Raw genomic sequence first — 22,085 nt, forward strand, 5'->3', positions numbered from 1 at the left:
CAATGGGGGAATATTTACCAAGCCGTTGCCCAGCAACGAAAATGGGATACATAAACTGAAGGGAGAGACTTAACAAGCATGCCATTGAGATGAGTTCAGGTGCCATGATATATAGTATTTATACCAAGTTTCATATAGATTGGTTCAGCCATTCAAAAGTTGGTGGGAGGATCACAGACAGCATTGAGATTGTATAAACCTTCTTTTGAGAAATAAGGAATGCAGGCTGAAAAATAAAACTATGTGAACTATATAATTCAACGGCACGAATGTATTTTTCAATTTGCTACCCTTGAGGGAACTTCTAGAACAGACATGTAACTTGGAGTTATGTAGGAAACAATGCTACCGAGCAAGGTGGTTCAAGCAGTATAACGCTTCTGACTTGTATTCGGGAAGTCTCTGTTTCGATCCTTGGCTGGCACAAAGACTACCTGGATAAAATCTTAGGTCGCATTCGTCAGCTCCTTCAAGCCAATGCCGGGATAGTGCTGTGAAACAGGTCACGTCCGGTTCAACGCCAGCATTTTCAAGTTAATCGAACGCGAGTATTTTCTCGCATCATTAGACATTAAATAACCACTGTAGTTGAAAATGCGTAGTTAAATCATCATCATCATCAGTAATCTGTCAAGATGACAGGTCCACAGTCTCTTTCAAAACAATTCCTCCACTTAATGCGATCTAGAGCTTTCTCCTTCAAATGACAGTATCCTCTTCTGTCCCCAAGGTCATCCAGCATCTTCTTACGTCTTCTTCCTCGTCTTCTTGTCACTTCTATCCGCCCATCTATCTTTCCTTCGATAGCTTCTTTTAGAAGGCAGTTTCTGCGTAAAACATGACCAATCCAATTAGCCTTCCGTTTTCTTATTTCATGTAGGATATTCCTCTGCTCACTGACTCTAATTAACACTTCTTCATTTCTCACATAATCGGTCCAACTGATCTTCTCCATTCTTCTCCAACACCACATTTCGAAACTTTCCAGATGTTTCTGATCTACTGCCCTAAGTGTCCATGTTTCAGCCCCATACAGAGCTATGCTCCAAATGTAGCATTTCACTAGTTTCTTCCTCAAATTTAAGTCCAATTTGCTGGTAAAAAGATTCTTCTTCTTGCTAAATGCAGCTTTTGCCATGGCAATCCTGGATTTAATTTCACAAGTACACCTTCCATCATCTGTTAACAAGCTACCCAAATATTTAAAACATTTCACATTCTCCACTTGTTTTTGGTCTATCTTTATTGTGACTGGGGTTGGTTGTCTCGAAATTTTCATTACTTTTGTTTTCTCCACATTCATTTCCATGCCATAGCACCTTCCAATTTCAATTAGTCTATCAATCATGCCCTGTAGCACAGTTTCTTCCTTAGCCATTAACACAAGGTCATCTGCATATTTCACAGTTTGAATAATTTGCCCTCCTACTTTGAAGTCACCGAGCCCATCCAGAGCTTCCTTGGTAAGGCATTCGCTGTACAAGTTGAACAGAATTGGTGATAAACAGCATCCTTGTCGAACTCCTCTTCCAATCTGCACACTTCCTGTCTCCCCCCTGTCCAGTCGTACTCTAACTTTCTGATCCATGTACAATTTGCTAATCAATCTTCTTTCATGCCAATCGATACCTGTTTCTTTCAGGATCTGCATTAATTTGGTCCAGTTTACCCGGTCAAATGCCTTCTGCCAGTCTATGAAGCAAACACACAGTTCTTCATCTATCTCCAAAGTTCGTTCCGCTATAATTCTCATCATCCCAATTGCATCCCTGGTTCCTTTTCCTCTTCTAAATCCAAACTGATCTTCTCCAAGTACATCCTCTATTTTCCTTTCAATTCTTCTTTTAAGTATCTTTGCTATTATCTTTGCTGTATGTGCAATAAGACTTATTGTGCGATGGTCGCTGCATTTTGTAGCTTTTGTCTTTTTCTTTAAGGCAATCATTGTAACTTCTGTAAAGTCCTTGGGCCACTCTCCACTTTCATATATGGTGTTCATTAGTTTTGTCAGTGTTTTCAAACCACCTTCTCCCAGTAACTTGAGCACATCTCCAGGTACATCATCATCTCCTGTAGCCTTTCCCTTCCTCATTTCCTTGATAGCTTTTTCCACCTCACTTTGTAAAATATATGGTCCTTTCTCGTCTGTATCTACTTCTTCTTCCGGTTCAACTTCTAAGGTTTCTGGCCGATTAGGTCGATCATATAGTTCTGAAATATAATTTTCCCAAATTTTCAGCACTTGCCTCTGATCTACTATTCTATTCCCCTGGGAGTCTTCGATGCCAACATTTTGAATCCCATGATTCTCTTTCCATCCTAGTTCTTTTGTCTTCATGTACATCAAATCATAACGGCCTGTTCTTTGAAATTCCATAATCTCATTACATATCTTCTCAAGATATTCCTTTTTGGCCCTGTCCGTGGCTCTTTTCAATTCATTCCTCAGTCTCCTGTATTTCCTCCTGCCTTCTTCATTGTTGACATTCTTCCATTTCCTTCGCTCCTCCATTTTACTCATCATCTCCTGTGTAACCCATGGTTTTCTTGCTATCTTCTCAACTTTACCTACCAAATCACTGATAGTATCTAACATGCATTCTTTTATATCGTTCCACTGCGCTTCAGCATTTCCGCTTTCACCTTCAATTGCACCGAGTTTCTCTTCTAGAGTCTCTTGCACGCTTTGTCTTTGAGCATATAACTTCTCCAAATCCCATCTGGGTCTGCGCTTTCGAAATCCTATAATTTTCTTCAACCTGGTTCGGAACTTGGCAACCAGCAAGTTGTGGTCAGAGTCAATGTCTGCCCCAGGAAGCGTCTTCACATCCTTCACACTGTTTCTGAATCGATGTTTCACAAGGATGTAGTCCAGCTGATGCCTCTTCCAATCCCCAGGTGCCTTCCATGTGTAAATTCTTCTCTTTGGCTTCTTGAACCAAGTGTTGGTAACAATCAATCCATTTCGTTCACAAAAGTCAATAAGCATTTGACCTCTGTGATTCCGTCTTCCTAGTCCATGTGATCCAACAATATTCTGATATGGTTCATCTCCAACAATGCTGTTCCAGTCTCCCAATATGATGCTGTTTGTGTCTCCTCTTCCATCTTCCTGAAGAATTTCTTCAATTGTGTCATACACTTTTTCCACTTCATCATCTTCATACTCTGATGTTGGCATGTACACTTGTATAATCAGTATATCTACCGGTTCCGCCTTTAACTTCAGAGCAATAATTCTGTCATTACAAGCAATCTTCTTAACAACACTCCTCACTACACTTTTATGCACCACTATTGCCACACCTCTTTCAGCCCGTTCACCTCCGGAATAATACACTGTATAATCACCGCTTCTTATTTCACCTTGTCCTTTCCACCGCACTTCGCTGACACCTAGCACAGACACTTCATTCTTCTGCATTTCCGTTTTCAAATTCTCCAATTTTCCTGCTTGATTCAAGGTCCTGACATTCCATGTTCCAATCTTGTATCCATGCTGTTTCTTCTGATCTTCGCACTTTTTCTTGTTGTAACGCCTGCATGACATTTCCTCTAGAAACACTCCCCCCCGGAGATCCGATTGGGGGAGTAGTTTACCTCCGGATTGTTTTGCCTCCAGAGGAAACATCTCGCATATATGGTATCTCTGTTTTTGGAAAGAGACTATCCAGGAAAAGTGATAATGTGGTAGTTTTTCCATTTGCTTTCCACATCGCAGTACAGCAGCCGTTCAAACCACTCTGGTCACGCCTGCTGCTATACGAACTTGAACCATCTCGAGCATCATTTGCTCTGTGCTTCAAGTCGCTACTGATGACGCTGCTTCCGGCATCAGTTTTTGGTGTCTCTCTTCGTCTGATGCCTACCCTTTGACCTGTCCAGCAAGGGAGGCCCTGCCAGTAGCTACGCTACCGCTGGTATAGCTCTCAGGGTCCTTGGCATACTCAAACCCCTCACCACGATAAGGTGGAGACACCAACGAGGGAGGTAGTTAAATATCTGCAATTAATTCCTCCATCCGCAACCATTCTATATTAATTCCACTTAGGATATAAGCATTCGGTTCAATAGATTTTATTCATTCATTCATTCATCTGTAATCTGACGACAGGTCCACAGTCTCTCCCAAAACAGTTCCTCCACTTAAAGCGATCTAGGGCTGTCTCCTTCAAATGAATGAAAATATTCTCTTCTGTCCCCAAGGTAATCCAGCATCTTCTTACGTCTTCTTCGTCTTCTGGTCACTTCTATCCGACCCTCTATCTTTCCTCCAATAACTTCTTTTAGAAGGCAGTTACCGCGTAAGATATGACCAATCCAATTACCCTTCCGTTTTATATCACAAACTTTTACAGTTTCTGAGAAAAGTGATAAAATTATATCTGAATGCACACCATAACCACTTGCTTGCGACGACAAATTATTGTTTCCTTCGAATGTGCTACATATTGCAGCACTCTGCGTCTGCGCAACAGGAAACCGTAACAGGCAACTTGGAGCCCAGAGAAACATCAGAGCCCGTTCAAGAAGCAACAGCGGCCAAGCAACAGGAGGAAACCGTTGTAAACGGTTCCAGAACCACGGAAATTCAGCAGGAGAGTATCAAGAACACACTGAAAGAAATCATTTCAGAGATCGAGGATGCCGTGGTCTCCGAAGTCATCTCCGACAGCAGTGTTGTCACAAATAAGGTCACGGAAGAGGCAAGTTGGTTTCGTTTTACTTCATTGATCAGATGACGGCTGCCCACAACTGGCAGAATAAGTCATCATTTAAGAATATGAACAATGATACAATGACACGGTCCACCACTGCATTCATTTCAATGCTTTGCGTGCTACAAACTTGACTCCTGTTATAAATATGGACGTCATTTGCTCTGATGTCAGTAAAATTAAACTTCTCTCCATAATTTGTGACTTTCAATAATAACAATTAAGCTTATTTCTGTTACGATAGCCTCTCTTTACAATGTTGAGCCCGAAAAGACCACCAAAATGCAAACTGCAAACGATATCAAATTTGCCTTCAGGTTGGTAACTGATTGAAATCACAGCCCCCAGGAAACCCAATTGTTTACGTAGAATACGGCATAGATAAGCTATTTCTCAGCACGAAGTGATACACGGTGTTCTTTATCTCGTTAGACCGAGGGCACGGAGGAGGAAAAAGTCACTAAAAGGTTTTACGATAAGCAGACTTCTACTTCGACCTTGGAGGAGAGCATCAACGCCAGTAAACAGGTAGGAACTTCCCTCCTGAGATCCAGATGCAATTAATAAAGAATGATAACTCAAAACGGTACAGAATCCATCTGAAACGAACAGTCAACATGAAATCCCTGGGCATTAACCGCAGCCCCTGCTCGTAGGACTTTCGGCGCTAACAGCCCGAATACAGCCTTGGTCTCCCCTACTACGGATTTCCTGAGTCCATACTGAGACAAGGAGCAGGACTCCGTCAGCCGTAGGAAGATCTCTATCATCACAGGGCAATACAAAAAATCATGGGCAAATGTTCATGCTCTTCGATCGTAACCCGTGAATTACTGAACTACTGAAAGTGATCCTCTTGCATCACCTATTAGCGATCAGAAAGAACACATGCCTTATTAGAAAGAACTTATATAATTCGCACGAAAGAATTTCGAGAGTTTCAAACAACGCAAAAAATGTACGAGATGTTATGAGCCTCACTCCGGTTGGTATTAAGACTGCAGTATTCTGGGATGTGATGCAGTGTGATTTGGTATATAGTTACCAACGTTCCAGAGGAACAGGCTGCCTCCACCCTTTACAATGAAGGTCAAGGCAGCAACAATCCTCCTAAACATAGATTCGTTTCTAGCAAATTGCACAAGGAAACATCCCAGGAGACAGTAATCTTAAGGCCAAAGCAAAACCTCCGACTTACTTTTACATAAATGTTGCCAGTTCTTTCTGACAATCTGATTTGAATGAGATTGTAATCCAAAACAAACTTCCATATAGAAGTCCTCTCAGCTGTGATAATATACTGGCTGGCATTCACCTTTCGGTGATGGATGCGTAGACGGGGTTAGTTTCTTGCAGGTTTCAATTTTGATTACGAATGTCTCCTTCAGTATTGTCTATTGAGAGACGAGAGTTTAATTAAAGCTCATCCCTCTGTTTTCTTTAAATAATGTTTCTGCTGCCTCTGGTACCGTTTTGAGTAGTTTTTTTACAGCTAGTGGGGTGGGTCTAAGTCCCTTGTACTGTGGCCACTTCTGGCCTATTGTACCAGCCCCAGATGATAGGTGGAGGTGATTGTGAAAAAAAACCTTCCCCAGCGCCACTTTGTCCACTACAAATCCCACTTGACCAGACCCGGGATTGAACACGGGCCGCTGCGGTGGGAAGCAAGCGACTAACCGCTTGAGCTATGGCGCGACCCCTTATATGACTTTACTTTGGTTTTTGTTATTTTTAATAGTTCACACAAATTATTTTTACTTGAGTTTCGGTGGTTTTGTAAATACTATTTTGCTCAGTTTTTGTTTGTAATACATTATACTGCATGAGTTTTGGTATATTTTTTGCCCGTAGAACGGTTTTCATTGCACAGTGGTTTGCTTTTTGTTGTTTGACTCAACTTCCAATACGTTTTGAGTCAGTGCATCAGTAACTGTTTCCACATAACAGAAAACTTACCTCCAATATTTATTTTCACAATGTTGAATCCAGGATGCTACACTCATGAACGGCCTAAGCCTATGTGATTTTTAAATAATTCTAAGAGCTAAACACCAGTCTGTAAACCTCTAAGACATAATCCAGACTTAGAGAACTATATCACTGTTTCTATTCCTCTCATCTAGGCACAGGTTGAGCCTGAATGTTATCATAGTCCTAGTAGGTAAACAGGACATCTTGCAGGATTTGATGTTTTCACGGCGGTGACTATGGAGAAAGCAGTATTCTGGGATGTGACGCCGTGTAGATGTTGTGTTAACCAACATTTCGGAGGAACGTATCACCTCCGTCTTCAGGGTAGAAGAAAGAAGAAGAAAATCAGCGAGTGAGGAAACAGCGTGAGCAGGTGCTAACAGACTAATGTCGAGTCGAGTAAACCCAGCTGTATAAGAGCAGGAAGAGAAGGGAGATGGGCCTTTCTCACCCCGACACAATACTCTATATCTGCTCTGGCCTGCTACCTGCTGGCCCACCTCCGCAGACCCTTCCCCTCTCCTCTCTATTGACTTCCCATGTAGCCCCTCTCCCTTCACTTCCTGCTCTTATACAGCTGGGTTTACTCGACTCGACATTAGTCTGTTAGCACCTGCTCACGCTGATTTTCTTCATTTTTATTCTACCCTGAAGATGGAGGCGATATGTCCTCTGAAATGTCGGTTAACACAATATCTACATGGCGTCACATCTCAGAAGACTGTCCTCTTCAAGACACATTGCAATCTTGTTTGTAGGGACGGATACATGATTAGACTTACATACGTATTCACTGGTAAAGCGCTACAAGATATGATCCAACTGCTGGTGAACTAGTGATTAAATGTACAAGTGGCACAAACTGTAGGCTGTTTAGAGACACGTGAAGCAATTTTAAAATACTGGTGTATTCCTAGATAAATAATCTGTTAATCAGAGTTTTAAAATATGAATATCCTTGATACTTCATTGTGAAACTATGTGAAGGTTGTTATACAATTCTTGTATTGTTCTGTTACTCTTATGTTTTGCTCCTACGACATGGTAGAAGAGGACACGACATCCAACCACAATCACGAACATAATTTTATCGCCTTCCCGAGATCAACATATCGCAAATAATAATTCCACACAGTATTTGGATGTAACGAACATTACCTTGTACTTTGACCAAATATTCATGAGTTTCAAAATTAAACCCAATGTTTCATGAAAGTGAAAATGGAAGGAAGTGACCAACATATATTATAAATATCAAGATGAATTACCACTTGATTATGTTTTCAAAGGAAATAAATCTTGCAACTAAACGCCAAAGAAAACACAGTTCCTTGATTATAAATTTTAATACTATGGAACAAATTTTAATATTTTAATGACAGTTTGACATTAATGGGGCGTAAGAATCTGCTGATTTCACTTTTTAGTAAATTACATAATATATCCAACAAAATTAATCATAAAAAATAAAAAGAACTAATTCATATGTCTTATTTTGGGACAAAATTTAATCGTATGATTTAAAGAGGAACATATCGGTAGGTAAATTACTGAAGGAGGCGTTATTAGTGAGGACTTGTTGCTTTCAGTTATTTGACCTCCCTTCCTATCTGTTCGAGCCAGGAAAGAGACATCTATCGCTGCCACCGCTGAACTTGCTCCATCTTTGGCAAAGTATCCAGGTACCCACACACTCATTTTGTTCTAGCAACATCGAACGCTTTAAATGCAAATTTCATAGCCTATGTCCCAAAAATTATGATAAGTGCATTTAATAAGGGATGCCAGTGATACGGCATTTCGTGTCAACAATGGAGGCGTTTATATAAATATTCAAACACTTCAGAAAATTAGTTTTAAGCACTGTACGCTTCATTTAATTAAACACTATAAATTGTCGTAATTTTATATATTAAGTATAATGCAAGCTGTACTTTTAAATAAAACCTTTTAAATAAGGGCAGTTAATTTCAATAATACATTTCAGTCGTAAAATTATAGATGTACGTAAAGAAAGAGGTCTATCTTCTGGGACATAATACCGTGGAATCCGTTGAAAGTCAACCGACGTTTCTGAGGAAAGTGCCGCCTCTATCCTCAGGGTCACAATGTAAGCAAAGCAAGAAACCAGCGTGAAGCAGACAGCAAGCACCTCGGCTGGCTACCTGTTTATGAAGGTGCCTTGCTTGGCTTACTCTTCGACTCCGAAAATTGAGTCGACATTTTCCTCCGAAAATTCGGTTGGCTTTCAAAGAATCAACCGCATTTCAAACACTATATTATAGGGGCATATTGCTTTTACCATATATACTCGTATACCTATCATTTTTAGTCATGTACTCGTATCTCTCTCTTCCTAACAACCAAGTGAGAGGTCTTTCCAACATTCCCCAGTACTTCCAAATAAATAAGACCAACGTCATACTACCAAGAAATCACGTGATATGTAGATATATAAAATTTACATCAATCTAGGATATCCGTACTTTTAAGAGGATCACGTCCTATCGATTTATTACATCAACTGATACCCCTGCATTTAATAGAGCTGAATATTTAGCTATGAATGTAGCAATTATAGCATGAACAGTGTTTGAAAGGCGTTGAAAGTCTAATATCTCGCTCTGAGGACAGAAGAAAGATTCTACATGTCAATATAAGGTGCAGAGAAGAATATTTGGACGTGACACGAAGTAACAAGGGAATGAATAAATCAAATTAATTTCATAATTCGTTCTCTTCGCTTTGTATTGCTAGAATGATAAGTTTTGAACGAGAAGTTGGTTAGATCACGTTGAAAGCATGAGGAAACAAGAAATAATTACATAATATTAAAAGCCGAACCTCATGGGAGCAGCTCACTTGGAAAACCTAGAAACGATAAACGAGAACAATATTAAATCGACATTAAGAAATTAGGTTGCAAGGATATCAAATGACCTGAAATTTCTCAGACTTGGTCCAATTCCTAGGCTTCTATGACAATAGTGATGGAACTTCAAGTTTCTTAACAGGACATTTCTAAATTAATTGCATAAAAATTAACCTTAAGAACTTTCAAAATTTTGATAAACAATAATTTCAAGAGAAAGATCACTAATGCAAGAAACTTACCTTCCTCTCCCCGAGATAAGGATCAGAAGCATTAGTGGTCTGGGAAGTGAAACTAACAATTTTACTCCTTGTGGTTACTACAGTTTCTTAAACCAACAACACCTGTGAGTTGACACAAAATCCGTTCATGTAGAAACAATGGGACATAGCAGCAAATTCAATGTTACGCAACGGTTCGATGTTGTCAGAAGCTCATTCGCTTCAGCAGAAGTAGAAGTCCCTACCTGTTCTTGCTGTAGTGCAGCTTGTGGTATATACATGATCTTCCTGTTCTCTCATTCGCATGGGACATGCAGGAGTAATGCAGCGCTATATCCAAGAGCACCGCTGATAACATCTATGAAATAAAATTAAGATCCATGTAAGTTAATCACATTTACCAAGAACCCTGTACCTTATCCTAAAATGTACATTCATCATGGAACTACTGGGGGGCAAGCAGTCGAATTCACGCCCCGCCCGTTTCTCTCTCAAAGAGTGAACCTCTGGAATCCATCACATAGGACTCCATTGTATGTGACTCTGAAGACGATCTGGAGACGGCTATGGCGAGGGGGGGGGAAACATCGAGCTCTCACATATCCCCTCCCGAATGATATCTATACAATAAACCGTGAAAAAGTGCAGGGAAATTGGACATGAAACTGCAAGCATTAACTTGGTCTTTAGATGCACAGGAACGGACAGCCTCAATATCCGGACGCCTTATTCCATTCGACAAAGTTCCTCAATCTATACCAGGTGAGGCCCAGTATCGCTTTGGACATACTCGTCAACAGAAAGCTTCCAAATACGCCTCCAAAATCCACATATCATATAAAAGTTCTCTCCGTTCCGTCTATAAGTGTGGTCTGGAACACGTTCAGATCTGACAAACATCCATGTACATAAGGACAAAATTAACTAATGCAGTCAAGAAAATACCAACCAACCTTCCACAAAATTATCTGAAAGAGTGAATCTATTGACAGTTCTATTACAGAATAGCATGCATAAGGAAATATAAATATTGACAAAAGATATATTATAATTATTACTACTAAGTATGGTTAGTTATTATTATAATACAGACATTACTGCCCCTTGAAATGCCAAGAACTTCAGGGTCAAAGAATACGATTTTCCACATGTGTCATTTGTTGTTTCTAGCATACACGTGTTGTAGAGCAGAGAGCATGAATGTGCTGAATAATTCATTTGTTGTAATTCTTCTTAACTTTCTTGTACAGTAATTAATTTGATCATGTGACCAGCATCTTGTTATTCTTGCGTATTAAAGAAGCTTATGTTGCACTGTGACTAACTGGTATCATTGTTTTTAAAACTAACAGGCGCACGCCAAGCAACTGTGTAGATCAGTATATATTTATTTAGCCATGTAACATATTGTATGACGCTCTCAGTAACTAAGTCTACATAGCGTCGAAAAGCAGTACCGAAATTGAGTTCGTTGTAATTTGATCATTTCAGGCCTTGTTAATACCAAACGTAAATTGTTTAGAGCCTGGTATAAACAAGGAAACAAAGGAAGAACGGCATTAAGAAGTAGATGATTAAATGAGCGAACGATGTGTTTAGCTTTCGTCCGGTGTTTGCAGTTGCTAGTGGAACCTTGCTGCGGTGAACCCCCTCTCTCTGTCATAAACCTACAAGTACTTTCGTTTATACTACGTAGATGCTTAATGATATGCGTGTCGCTTCCTTGCTTGCCTCACTGAGTCCAGACAGGTCCGTGCAAACCCAGTTACGGGAAACGCACTACTTGTGCTATTACTGGTTTGCCATGCAGGATCTACGGACGAAATCCACAGAAGTATAAAGATGAATCAGCTTAAAGACTGAACGCGGAGAAAAGAAAAGAGCTTAAAAGTGATAAGCGAACACGGTACCCAGAACTAATTTCAGAAGCAAGAAGTCCATTACTACACATTTTCTTTCAAATTGGTAATCATATTCGAGTAAAAAGAGACAGGTGGCGAGCTCGTACGAATCTAATGAATCAAGATAACCAGACGTTTGTTTAGTTGTTCCTTAGGTTGACTATGTTTTCTCAGATGCGTCAGTGTAGGCACGATTGTAAAAGATTAATGCAGAAGGATGTAGAAAAAAGTGAACACGTTATGTCCTAAAATATACTTCACGAAAAGAGAAAACCCATGGCAATTTCAATCAGGATAGACGGGTGCCTGATCGAGAACAGAGCCAGGAACCTCTCAAGTACGAAGCATGAGTGAAGCCTCTCAAGCACTTCCTTCGGTATCATAAAATCCACCCGGATGTTCTCTCGCGCATCCATTCTTCAAATTAATGTACGTATTTCTTAACCATTCTTCACATATAAGATTACTAAGAATGTCCTGCTTGGTTCCTGAACTTAAATTCATTCTGCATTAGCGGGTTTGAAATTCTGTATCCGCAGGTCACTTCAAAATCATAGAACCCGTATGTCACACTTCTGTAACAGCAGGCGCTTGACACTACAGAATCTAGAGGAAGCAAAAGGGACGTGAAAACAACATGACAAATGGGTAATATACTACAGTCGAAACATGACAGCCTTTATGACTACTTTGAGCGAATTACAATTTCAGAACGTGAAATCGTTATGTTTATAACTTCATAACGTAAGAAGGCGGTAGTTGGTTTGGGCGCTAAATGTAGCATATTTTCGTGTTGTTGTGGCTAACGTCATATCGTTATGTTCCCAGATTTCTCAGGAACTCAATCAGGTGCTCGGAAACAAAAAGACTACCGCCCCCAGTCAGCAAAATGGTGAGGCACACGTAACCAACGGCGACTCGACTCAGGCACAGCAGGTATGTACACGTATCTATCGGAGTTCTCACGCCAGTTTCTCCATTGCTGAATACTGTGAAGCTTTCTGCGCCTTTGCATCTGCTTACTGCGGACAATTTGATGATACGTGGACGGAATTTTCGTGAAGGTAGGTACTGGTACTCCAAGCCTAAATATTGTATATCCCCATTATGGAAAAAGTTGGAAGACACATCTGTAAAGACTAGCCTATTTTAATTTCAACATCATCTACATTTGTGAGAAGCGGTGTTACAGAAGAGACTCTTCAGAAAGAGTCATTACATCTGGTACGAAATAAATTAAAGAATCAAAATTTAGATCAATGTACGATAGCTTAGGTTGTTATCCAGTTCCAGTTTCGGACTAATTTATTCCAGCATTAGAATATGTAAATTAGACTATGTAAATCTACTGGGAAATAACATAAACACCATCCAGAAAAAACAAAGAAACTTTAATTGACGATAGTAAGGGGGTTGGTCGGTCACGGTAGCCGAGCGGTCTGAGGCATGCACTGTCTTCGCTCGCTTGGAAGCCGGGATCGTGGGTTCGAATCCCACTCAGGGCATGGATGTTTAGTTTGTGTGTGTTCGTTCTTCTGTGTTTGGGTACAGGTAGAGGCCTTGCGACGAGCTGATCACCCGCCCAAGGAGTCCTACCGAATGTGTAAGATCTAGAAAAACCGAAGTGAACGGAGAAGTTCATGGAGGCAGGCCTAAGCCCACTGGGGCTGTAGTGCCAAGGGGAAAAAAAGGGAGTGTTCGTCTACAAGAAAAAAGCAGAGAAAACTAAGTATATGTTGCTGTCTCGTCACCAGAATGCAGGGTAAAATTATGACATGAAGATAGCTAACAGATCTTACAAAAGATAAAACAATTCCGTCCAGTGGGACTGTTGAAGCCTTTACTACTTCACTTCTTAGCACCCTAAAACCAACACAGCACACTACGAACAAACATAGGACGACAACAAAAACTACAACAAAACAAAACACAGCACACTACGAACAAACATAGGACGACAACAAGAACTACAACAAAACAAAACAACACAGCATGCTATGAACAAACATAGGACGACAACAAGAACTACCTTCCCAAGAAAGACAGGCGGCACAAGTTCGGCCCCGTCAAGAAAAACGAAAGAACAAGGGACACGAACCTATTCGGTTAAAGAATTTTAACTTAAATAATAAAAAGTTTTTAAAAAACTTTAATGCACCAAGGACAGTTGCTGAGTTGTAAGAAATTTGGATTTTGTATCAAGTGTATATTACAAATACTGTATATTTATGAATTTTAAAAATCAAAACACCAAATGTGACAGTAGTTTCTAAAAGTATTGATGTTCCCTCCGATGATGGTCCATAAGGACCGAAACATGTTAGGGTGCTAAGAAGTAAAGTAGCAAAAGCTTCAACAGTCACACTGGACGGAACTGTTTTATCATTTGTAATAGTGTTAGTGTGACGGACCAGAATGAAACAAATCAAAAAGCTAACAGATCCTTTGAAAATGTGGAATAGTTCAAACGTTTGAAAACGACAGTAAAAAATACATTTTTGATTAAGAAGAAAATTAAGGAGATTGAATTCGGACAATGCTTGCTACCATTCAGAACCTTTTGCCTTCTCGTCTGCTGTCTAAAAACGTAAAAATTATAATATATAAAACTACTATTTTGCATGCGGTCTCTGACGTTAAGGGAGGATGACAGGCCGAGGGTGTTCCATAACCGGGTGCTGAGAGTATTTGGATCGAAGAGGGATGAAGTGAGGGGAAGTTGGAGAGGACTGCATAATGAGGAGCTTCATAACTTGTACTCTCCGCCAAGTATAACTATAGTGAGTTTAAGGAGGAGATGTACAGGGCATGTAGCACGAATTGGAAGACGATGAATGCATATAGGATATTGGAGAGAAAGGCAGAAAGAAAGAGACCATTAGGAGAACAAAAACTTATGAGGGTGGATAATATTAAAATGGATCTTAGAGAGATAGAATGGGGTGGTATGGTATGGCCTGGATTGATCTGGCTCAGGATAGTGACCAGTGGAGGGCTCTTGTGAACACGGTAATGAACATTATGGTTCCATAAATTGCTAGGGAGTTCTTAAGTAGCTGCACAATTCGTGGTTTCTCAAGAAAGGCTCAGCTCCATGGAGTTAAGTTACTGGAATACCCGAATAGTCGGTACAAATAATTCTGTCACAGCATGTTTGCATGCTAGAATGTAGTGAAAGGTATTCCTGGACCTCAGGCTCCCACACACCAGAGCGATCGCGCTGGCGGTGGCTGTCAGATATTTCCTGCTGAACTTACAGACGCTTTCAGACAGGCAGTGATCTTGCGGGTAGCGTTCCGAACAGTGCAGCGGTCTACTCCGCGGTGGCGATCAGATGCAGCTTGTCGAGTTTGACCGCTACCCGCGTCGCTGTGTGTTAGCATTAACAATGAATACAACAACAGAGCAACTTATCGAAGAAGTAAAATTACATAATATATAATTTGATTTGTCGCATCCTGATTACAAAAATATAAAAAAGAAAGATGAAGTCTGGGAACAAATGGGCAGATCCACGTTTTCTTACGCATCTTTCTGAAAAACATATTCATTAATAAACAATTAATTGTGATGTTCATATTTGTAATAACTTCTCAAATTTCTCAAATTGTAGGAAATAAAAAGGAATAATTGCCTTGTTTGCTGCTGCTCCTCACCATCAACTACTGCTGCCAAAAGTAACGCTTCTTCCAGACGAGATAATCAATGCATCGTTTACGATGTTATGTTTACGCGATTTTTCAAACTGATCGCTACCACCACGTTTTTTGGTGTGAGAAGACTTTCTCGCCACCGCGATCGCTCTGGTGTGTGAAAGCCTTTATTGTACTTTGCATACAGTTGGATTATGGAGAAATAACCCTGTATGCATCAGATATGAGTATACTCGTATTTTATCTTCGATGTTGAACTGCTAGTTTTCTTTAAGAAAACATATAAACTGCTACGAGATAGACTGGTGATCTGATGCGTCTTTTTGTTGAGGGATCCGAAATCTGGAGAGAGGAATAACGCGGCACTGGAGTTGGGGAAGGGGGGGGGTTACTGAACGACGGACATGAAGAGATAACTGTAATGTCTGCCCACCTAGATATAACGTCCTCGAAATTAGTGACAGCAGGTAAACATTAACTATTCTATTTCAGCGTAGGTTAAAATCTTATCCTTTCACAATTAATAAGGACTGATTTACGGAAGGCTTTTAAACTTTATTAAATAATGTAGAACAGCAGGACGAATGTTAATGGTGAATTTGAATGGCTGTGGAAGCAGAACCCAGAATTTTCGTCGAGTAATAAGGAAATCGTCGAAAAAATTTAAGCATGCCAGCCGGTCTAGGAGCCAAGGTTCCATCACGAATTCTACGGAATACGAAAAAGAAGTGATAAAAGCAGGAGGTCCCGCTTATCCGAGGTGGATGGAAAATGAATTTCTATTAATAATTAGTAAAAGGAATATGAAACTAACTTGTGGGTTGGGATTTATAAAACGACATACATATTTACCACGTATGTATGTATTGTTCTCGAGAGCTGTTGGCAGAAAAAAATGGATGCGGTTTCTGAGAAGCTCCTGTGCCGTTTCTACAAATTAAAAAGAAAAAAAACCTTCTTGAGTTTCCAAGTACCTGAAATCCTACCGCTCACGCTAGCGCGGACAGCTGCGTACGTTCGAATATCAGGATCCCCTCTTCGAGTCGAACACATTCCCGCAGTTTTCTGTGTTAATCAATGAGGGTATAAGTGAGGGTAATGACTTTGCGACGGTACGGTTATTCGTATAAGTGGACTCCTCGTTCATCTTACTTATAAAACTTCCAAAACACAGGCGTCCACAGCTCTCATACAGCTACGGCATCAGGAAATCGAATCGTAATACAGGAAGCGTTGGGACACAATTGAGGACCAGGGAAGGGGGCTTACTGACACACCTTACAGTACTGTACTTGTGTACAGTCAGCAGGTTAAGCGATCGGAATACCGTGGCATTAAACAGCAACAGTCCGCACCCTCTTGTACCCCATCTCTATAGAAAGACGAAAGATTTAAAAAAATTACCTAATGAGGAACGAATTTTTATTCTTTATCTTGTATCTTCGGAAGGATTAATCAAGAACGGATAGCATTGCGGCAGGCATCATGCATTTCACAAATAATACAATCAAATATCTATTGGAATAGATTTTCTGGGATATCATAGAGAAGTCAGAATATTTTAAAATGGATTTTAGAGAAGTAGGTTGAGGCTTTTGTGTTGTGACATGACGCCTGAAAGTGAGAATAGCGGAACCAGAACGGAAGTCCATTGCTAATCAACGGCTAATCAAACATACGTTCCAGCGGCAACGAACAGTAGCAGAAGTCCATTGCTAGCCAACGGCTCGCCAAACACACATTCCCATGGCTATGGTCATGAACACAATAACAGAGGAACTGTAAGACATGATGACTTACATTCGCTTCGCCCCCAACTTACAGAAGAGTTAATCGTAGTTCAGTTGTACGGGAGTCGTGACTCGTGATTCATTCGTAAGAGAACTGAGAAGGAAGTTCAGAAGTTGAGTGTTCAGCTGTGGAGTGCTAACCATCAGACAACGGAAGCTGAAGATATGACCGATTCATAAATGTTATCCAAGTCAGTCACAGGGAAAGAGAAGACACTCGCAGTCCAGTAAGGAATGCAGCGAGTCTGAAAGACTCATCGATTGTGGGCTGTTATAATTGGCTGTACTTCAGAGCGGTTGTAATAGCAGAGCCAATAAATCAAAACATCCTATCCAGAACCCGTTACTATTAGTCACGCAAACCCTATAGACGCGAGAGTACTTATTTTGCCATTCTGTCAGCACCTCAGAATAGGTGAAGTTAAGTGATAGGATTTTTGGTGATAATAATAAATTGGAAAGGTTTTGGATGGAAGCAGTCAGGGCCTGATGGAGGTAACATCCTGCCATTTACTTTGAGTAACCGAGAAAACCTATATAAAAACCACAGTCAGTGCAGCTGGTGTCGCGAAACGAAATTCAAACCGAGCATCTCCCGAAAACAAATCCATCGTTTTACCGCTATAGCAGTCTGCTTGATAAGCAGATTATGAGCTGGACTGAAATGGCTCAGACTAGGAGCCACTGGCTGACTGTGAACGCGGTAATGTACATTTTGCAAAGCGCAGAAGAGAAAGGAATTCCTCCACGACCTAGAGATATTGGGTTTTCGGACTTTATCCATCGTCCTGGTTTTTTTAAATAACTAAGAAAAACACGACGTTTCGGAAACTTGATCTGTTTCCGTCCTCAGGTGAGGGAAAAACGCCAGTGATTGAGGCTAGATCTTTCTAAGGGACCCAACAGAATAGGCGTTTTTCCCTCACCTGAGGACGGAAACAGATCCAGTTTCCAAAACGTCGTGTTTTTCTTAGTTATCTTAAAAAAACCAGGACGATGGATAAAGTCCGAAAACCCAATATCTCTGTGTGTTATACACCATCGTCAGAATCCTACAGTAACTACCCCTCCACCACCTGTGTACCTATCAGCTCGTCAGGGAAGACACTATTCCATGCAGTTAGTCATATAATCAGTCATAGTCAGAACGCAGTTTTAAACACTGTCATCGCCTCTCCCATGATAAGTCCTTCTAATTTAAGTGAAATTAAGAGACTGAACTGTTTTGATACACGGCTCAAGTGACATAACTAAAAATGGTCCCCCCCTCCCCCTACAAAGCGTGGATGTTGGGTTGCTATTCCTGTGGTAGCTACCGACTGAAGTTTTGGCGTGGACTAAATTTTGAATAGGTTCCAACTTTCGTACCAGTTATTTTACCATGTCATTCCGTGTTAGGGGGCTGGTTCTAAACAGCAGAAGGGGTTAAATATCGTCCCATCCCTCTCTCGGTGTGTCTGTATCTCGTTCGATCTACCCGGTTAATAAAACAGACCATAGTTTCGCTGGGTGCGTGATATAATATACAAAGTTCTGTAAACAATGTTGGTAGTTGGCGCGATGCCTTCGTCCACCAGGCTCTGAAGAACAGTTGAACGCGGAACATACGTCTGCCTAGACTCGGAGGAGAAAGAGGTTCATATTTATTTATTGTTTTTATTATTTGCCTGGTTTACTTCTCTGTCTGGCTGTGTGTGTCAGAAGTGTGTAGTTTTATAATCGGTTGCAGCACCAAGTTGTAGTGTTGGTGGGGGTGGCTTCTTTGTGATAGGTTACGGATCAAAGGGGGGAAAGTGTTGTTTCGTGCAAAAGTGACTCTAATCTAACATCCTCTGCATTCGTTTTTTCTCATTATGTGAATTGCAAGATGATAAGGAAACTGTGACTTTTTCGTGATTCATTTTACATTGTGAAATTAAATTTAGGCATGTGTATCAGGAACGATGTGTTCCAAATGAGACTGTTTTCAGGGATTCCTCTTCATTATGTGATGCTTAATTAAGGGGAAAATCTTACAAGCTGTTTCAGTCATTCATTCGTTTATTTACTATGCAGTTTGAAGAAATATTTGTGTCCTAACAGCGGAGCCATTATGAGAATTCAGAACGTCTGTAATTTGTACTTTTCACATAGACACATTTGATTCACTATATTATGTAGGATACAATGGGCGTACCATATAGTCTATGAGAAGTAAACAAGAAACGCATACATAATTATGGCTATAAATGCTTATTGAAATTATGTGGTTGAGACAAGTCGTATACAGGGGGGATAATATTAAAGTGGAGGAAGGTGGAAAGACAAACAGAGATAAACTAATATGGGATGGAGAAAATTATAAGAAATATATGTTCACATATTGTTCCTTCATCTAGTGCAGTTAAAGTGATATATGCAACACGGAAAAAAAACAGAAATGAATATATATTAGTGATCAGAAGATGTCTAGAATGAATGCCATGAAATATTGCCAAGCATGTCACGAATGTGCGTATATAAAATTTGTAATACGATGCGCTCTTTGGCCATCTTCCGTTTCTTGCAGGATATCATTCGCAGAAAACTTCTATAGTATAGAAAACCATCTACCTCGCCGCTAAAATATTTTAAGTCTGTCTTACGCGTCTTTTGATATAACAATATTTAACAATTTAAGTAAGCCTATTACTAAAGAGAAAATTAGGCCGTCATATAAAGTGTTTGATTTAGCTGTGTAGTGTACTCAAAAATTAAATTCTCTGGATTTCAGAACCAATAGCCAAACTTGATTGCTGACAATCCTCGCAACAGGTGATCCTCAGTAATACAAATTGCTGACTAAAATTCCCGCAGCTGGTAGCAATACTCGTAACTAAAATAGATATAAAAAGACTCGTCGCATGTGGCGGGAGATGATGTCACACAGCTCATGCTGCTTATTGCATAACCGACAGGAAGAAAATTGCTGACAGGGAAATCTTGTTGGGTTGTCTCCAAAACAAATAAGAAATAAAACAGTGTGCATCTAGAATGGTGGGGGGGGGGGAACTGTGACATCTGTGTAGCTCATCGGTCCGTCGTTTTGTATGGCTGTAAAACGCTGTCTCTTATTCCAATTAGAGAATATAAATGTCAAATATCTGAAAACAAAATTGCCGTAAAAATACATGGACCTCAGAGGAAAGACGTGAAGGGAGGGATACAGGAAGTTCTATAGCGAATAACTGTGTCATTTATACAGCACGCATTTTTATTGTTAGACTGAAATCGGAATAGTAACTAGGCTGTTGGCTGGATGACCTAGAAATCTGGGTTCCATTCCCAGCAGTGGCAGAGCAGCGTCCAGACCGGTTCTCGGGACGAACCAGCCTCTTATACAATGGATAACAGAGACTCATACAAAGGAGGACGTGAAGGTGGCCACTCACATTCAGTACCGAAATTAAGAATGCGTGGAGTAAACCTCAACTTCCCATTCGTCTTCAATCTGCGGTGCCTAATTTTGCTCAGGGATAAATTTACTTTTATTCATAGCAATTTACGATCAGATGGGCATGTAAATTAACTGGTTAACAAAATAACTGCCTAGGAAACTTCTCTGAATTGTATGATCTGAGGTTATCACGGCGGCGACTATGAAAAATACGGTCTCCTGGGATGTGGCGCTGTGTAGATCTTGAGTGAACCGATGTTTCGGAGGAAAGTATCGTCTCCATCTTCAGGGTAGAAAAATTCGCGAGCGAGGAACAAGCGTGAGCAGGTGGCTAGCGGACTGCTCACATTTCTGTGATTCCCATCATACCGTTCGGAATGATGTGCCTGCCTGCTAATCAAAACTGAGTCTGATTAACGGCCCAGATTCTAAGCAACACTTCATTCGCTCCACTTTTAACAAAGTCACGGAATCTGTGTACCGAGCAATGAGATACGGAAAAGAAGAAAAAGCCAAGGACACGGGCGGAGTTCCAAACGTAGCCCTATCGTCGGCAATATGCCACTGTTCTAAATTAAATAACGCCGTGGGCTCTGTCATATTGGAGAAGGGTCCAAGTAGAAGACTTTTTAATTTATCACTTGTCTGGGTAATACGGAATCATGACGCCTAAACAATATATTCAGTGATTTTTTTATCTATCAGAATTTGGTGAAAACAGGAAAATTTGCCTTGTTGTCAAACATCACGTAACAAAATGTAACTGGGAAATGTACTTAAGACTTCATAAATTCTAAACCTCAGCGCTCAGCTGAAGTGGAAGCAGTGATGTTCCGCCATTTTATAGTGGCGAAAGATTTCGGTACCAAAATGATAGGAGGCTTGGTAGGTCTTACAGTCATTCTGGACAGGAATTGTGAAAAAAGATCCCAATGCCTTTACCATTAATCGGACCCTGCCTATACAGCCCCTAGCAAAACACTTCATTAAATGTTTATCATGCTTCATGGAAACTGTATTGGTTTCTCCAGGACACTTCTCCACGGAGATAAATGGATAGCTCCAGGAAACATATTTGGCTACGACCATTGAAAGCATCGTCTACAACTTTACAGTTTGTTTATTATATCAACGAGAAGACACTTCGTGGTCAACTAAAGATAATCACTTTTTGAAAGTCTTCATTGAGGTCCGACACCAATCGTTACAACTGAATTGTTACGATACAAATTATATTAGATGGTTAAATGATGTTTTGCGAAAGAAATTCATATAAAATATTAACATTAAACCTTAAGCAATTTCGTAATGAACAAGAGAAATTTTACAATAATGTCCTTACTTTATAGACCACAATAAAATATCACAACCACATGTTAAAAACTATCGAGTGGGTGACATAAACGGAAGTGTTGCACCGGAAACGAAGAACACTTTGTTCAAAACACGTTATTCAGCCGATGATCCGATGAAAATCCTACACCTTAAAATGGAAGTTAGGTAGATTCGTGGCCGCGCCATAACTCAAGGGTTTAGTCGCTGGC

General features: G+C 40.3%; 1 protein-coding gene across 5 annotated transcripts in view; it reads left to right on the top strand.

The window, feature by feature from the left end:
• Positions 1–22,085, top strand: part of LOC111868781 (probable GPI-anchored adhesin-like protein PGA55) — a 122,325-nt gene that overhangs the window by 34,701 nt on the left and 65,539 nt on the right. For 4 of the 5 annotated variants that reach the window (XM_023859767.2, XM_023859775.2, XM_023859750.2 and 1 more), the window contains exons 6-9: positions 4,458–4,706; positions 5,151–5,246; positions 8,279–8,371; positions 12,512–12,619. In XM_023859767.2, the coding sequence (XP_023715535.1) occupies positions 4,458–4,706; positions 5,151–5,246; positions 8,279–8,371; positions 12,512–12,619 (546 nt within the window). The remainder of the gene's footprint in view (positions 1–4,457; positions 4,707–5,150; positions 5,247–8,278; positions 8,372–12,511; positions 12,620–22,085) is intronic. The other variant, XM_023859759.2, reaches the window with a different exon arrangement.

This window comes from Cryptotermes secundus, unplaced genomic scaffold (assembly GCF_002891405.2).
Source record: "Cryptotermes secundus unplaced genomic scaffold, Csec_1.0 scaffold280, whole genome shotgun sequence".
Classification (NCBI taxonomy): Eukaryota; Metazoa; Arthropoda; class Insecta; order Blattodea; family Kalotermitidae; genus Cryptotermes; species Cryptotermes secundus.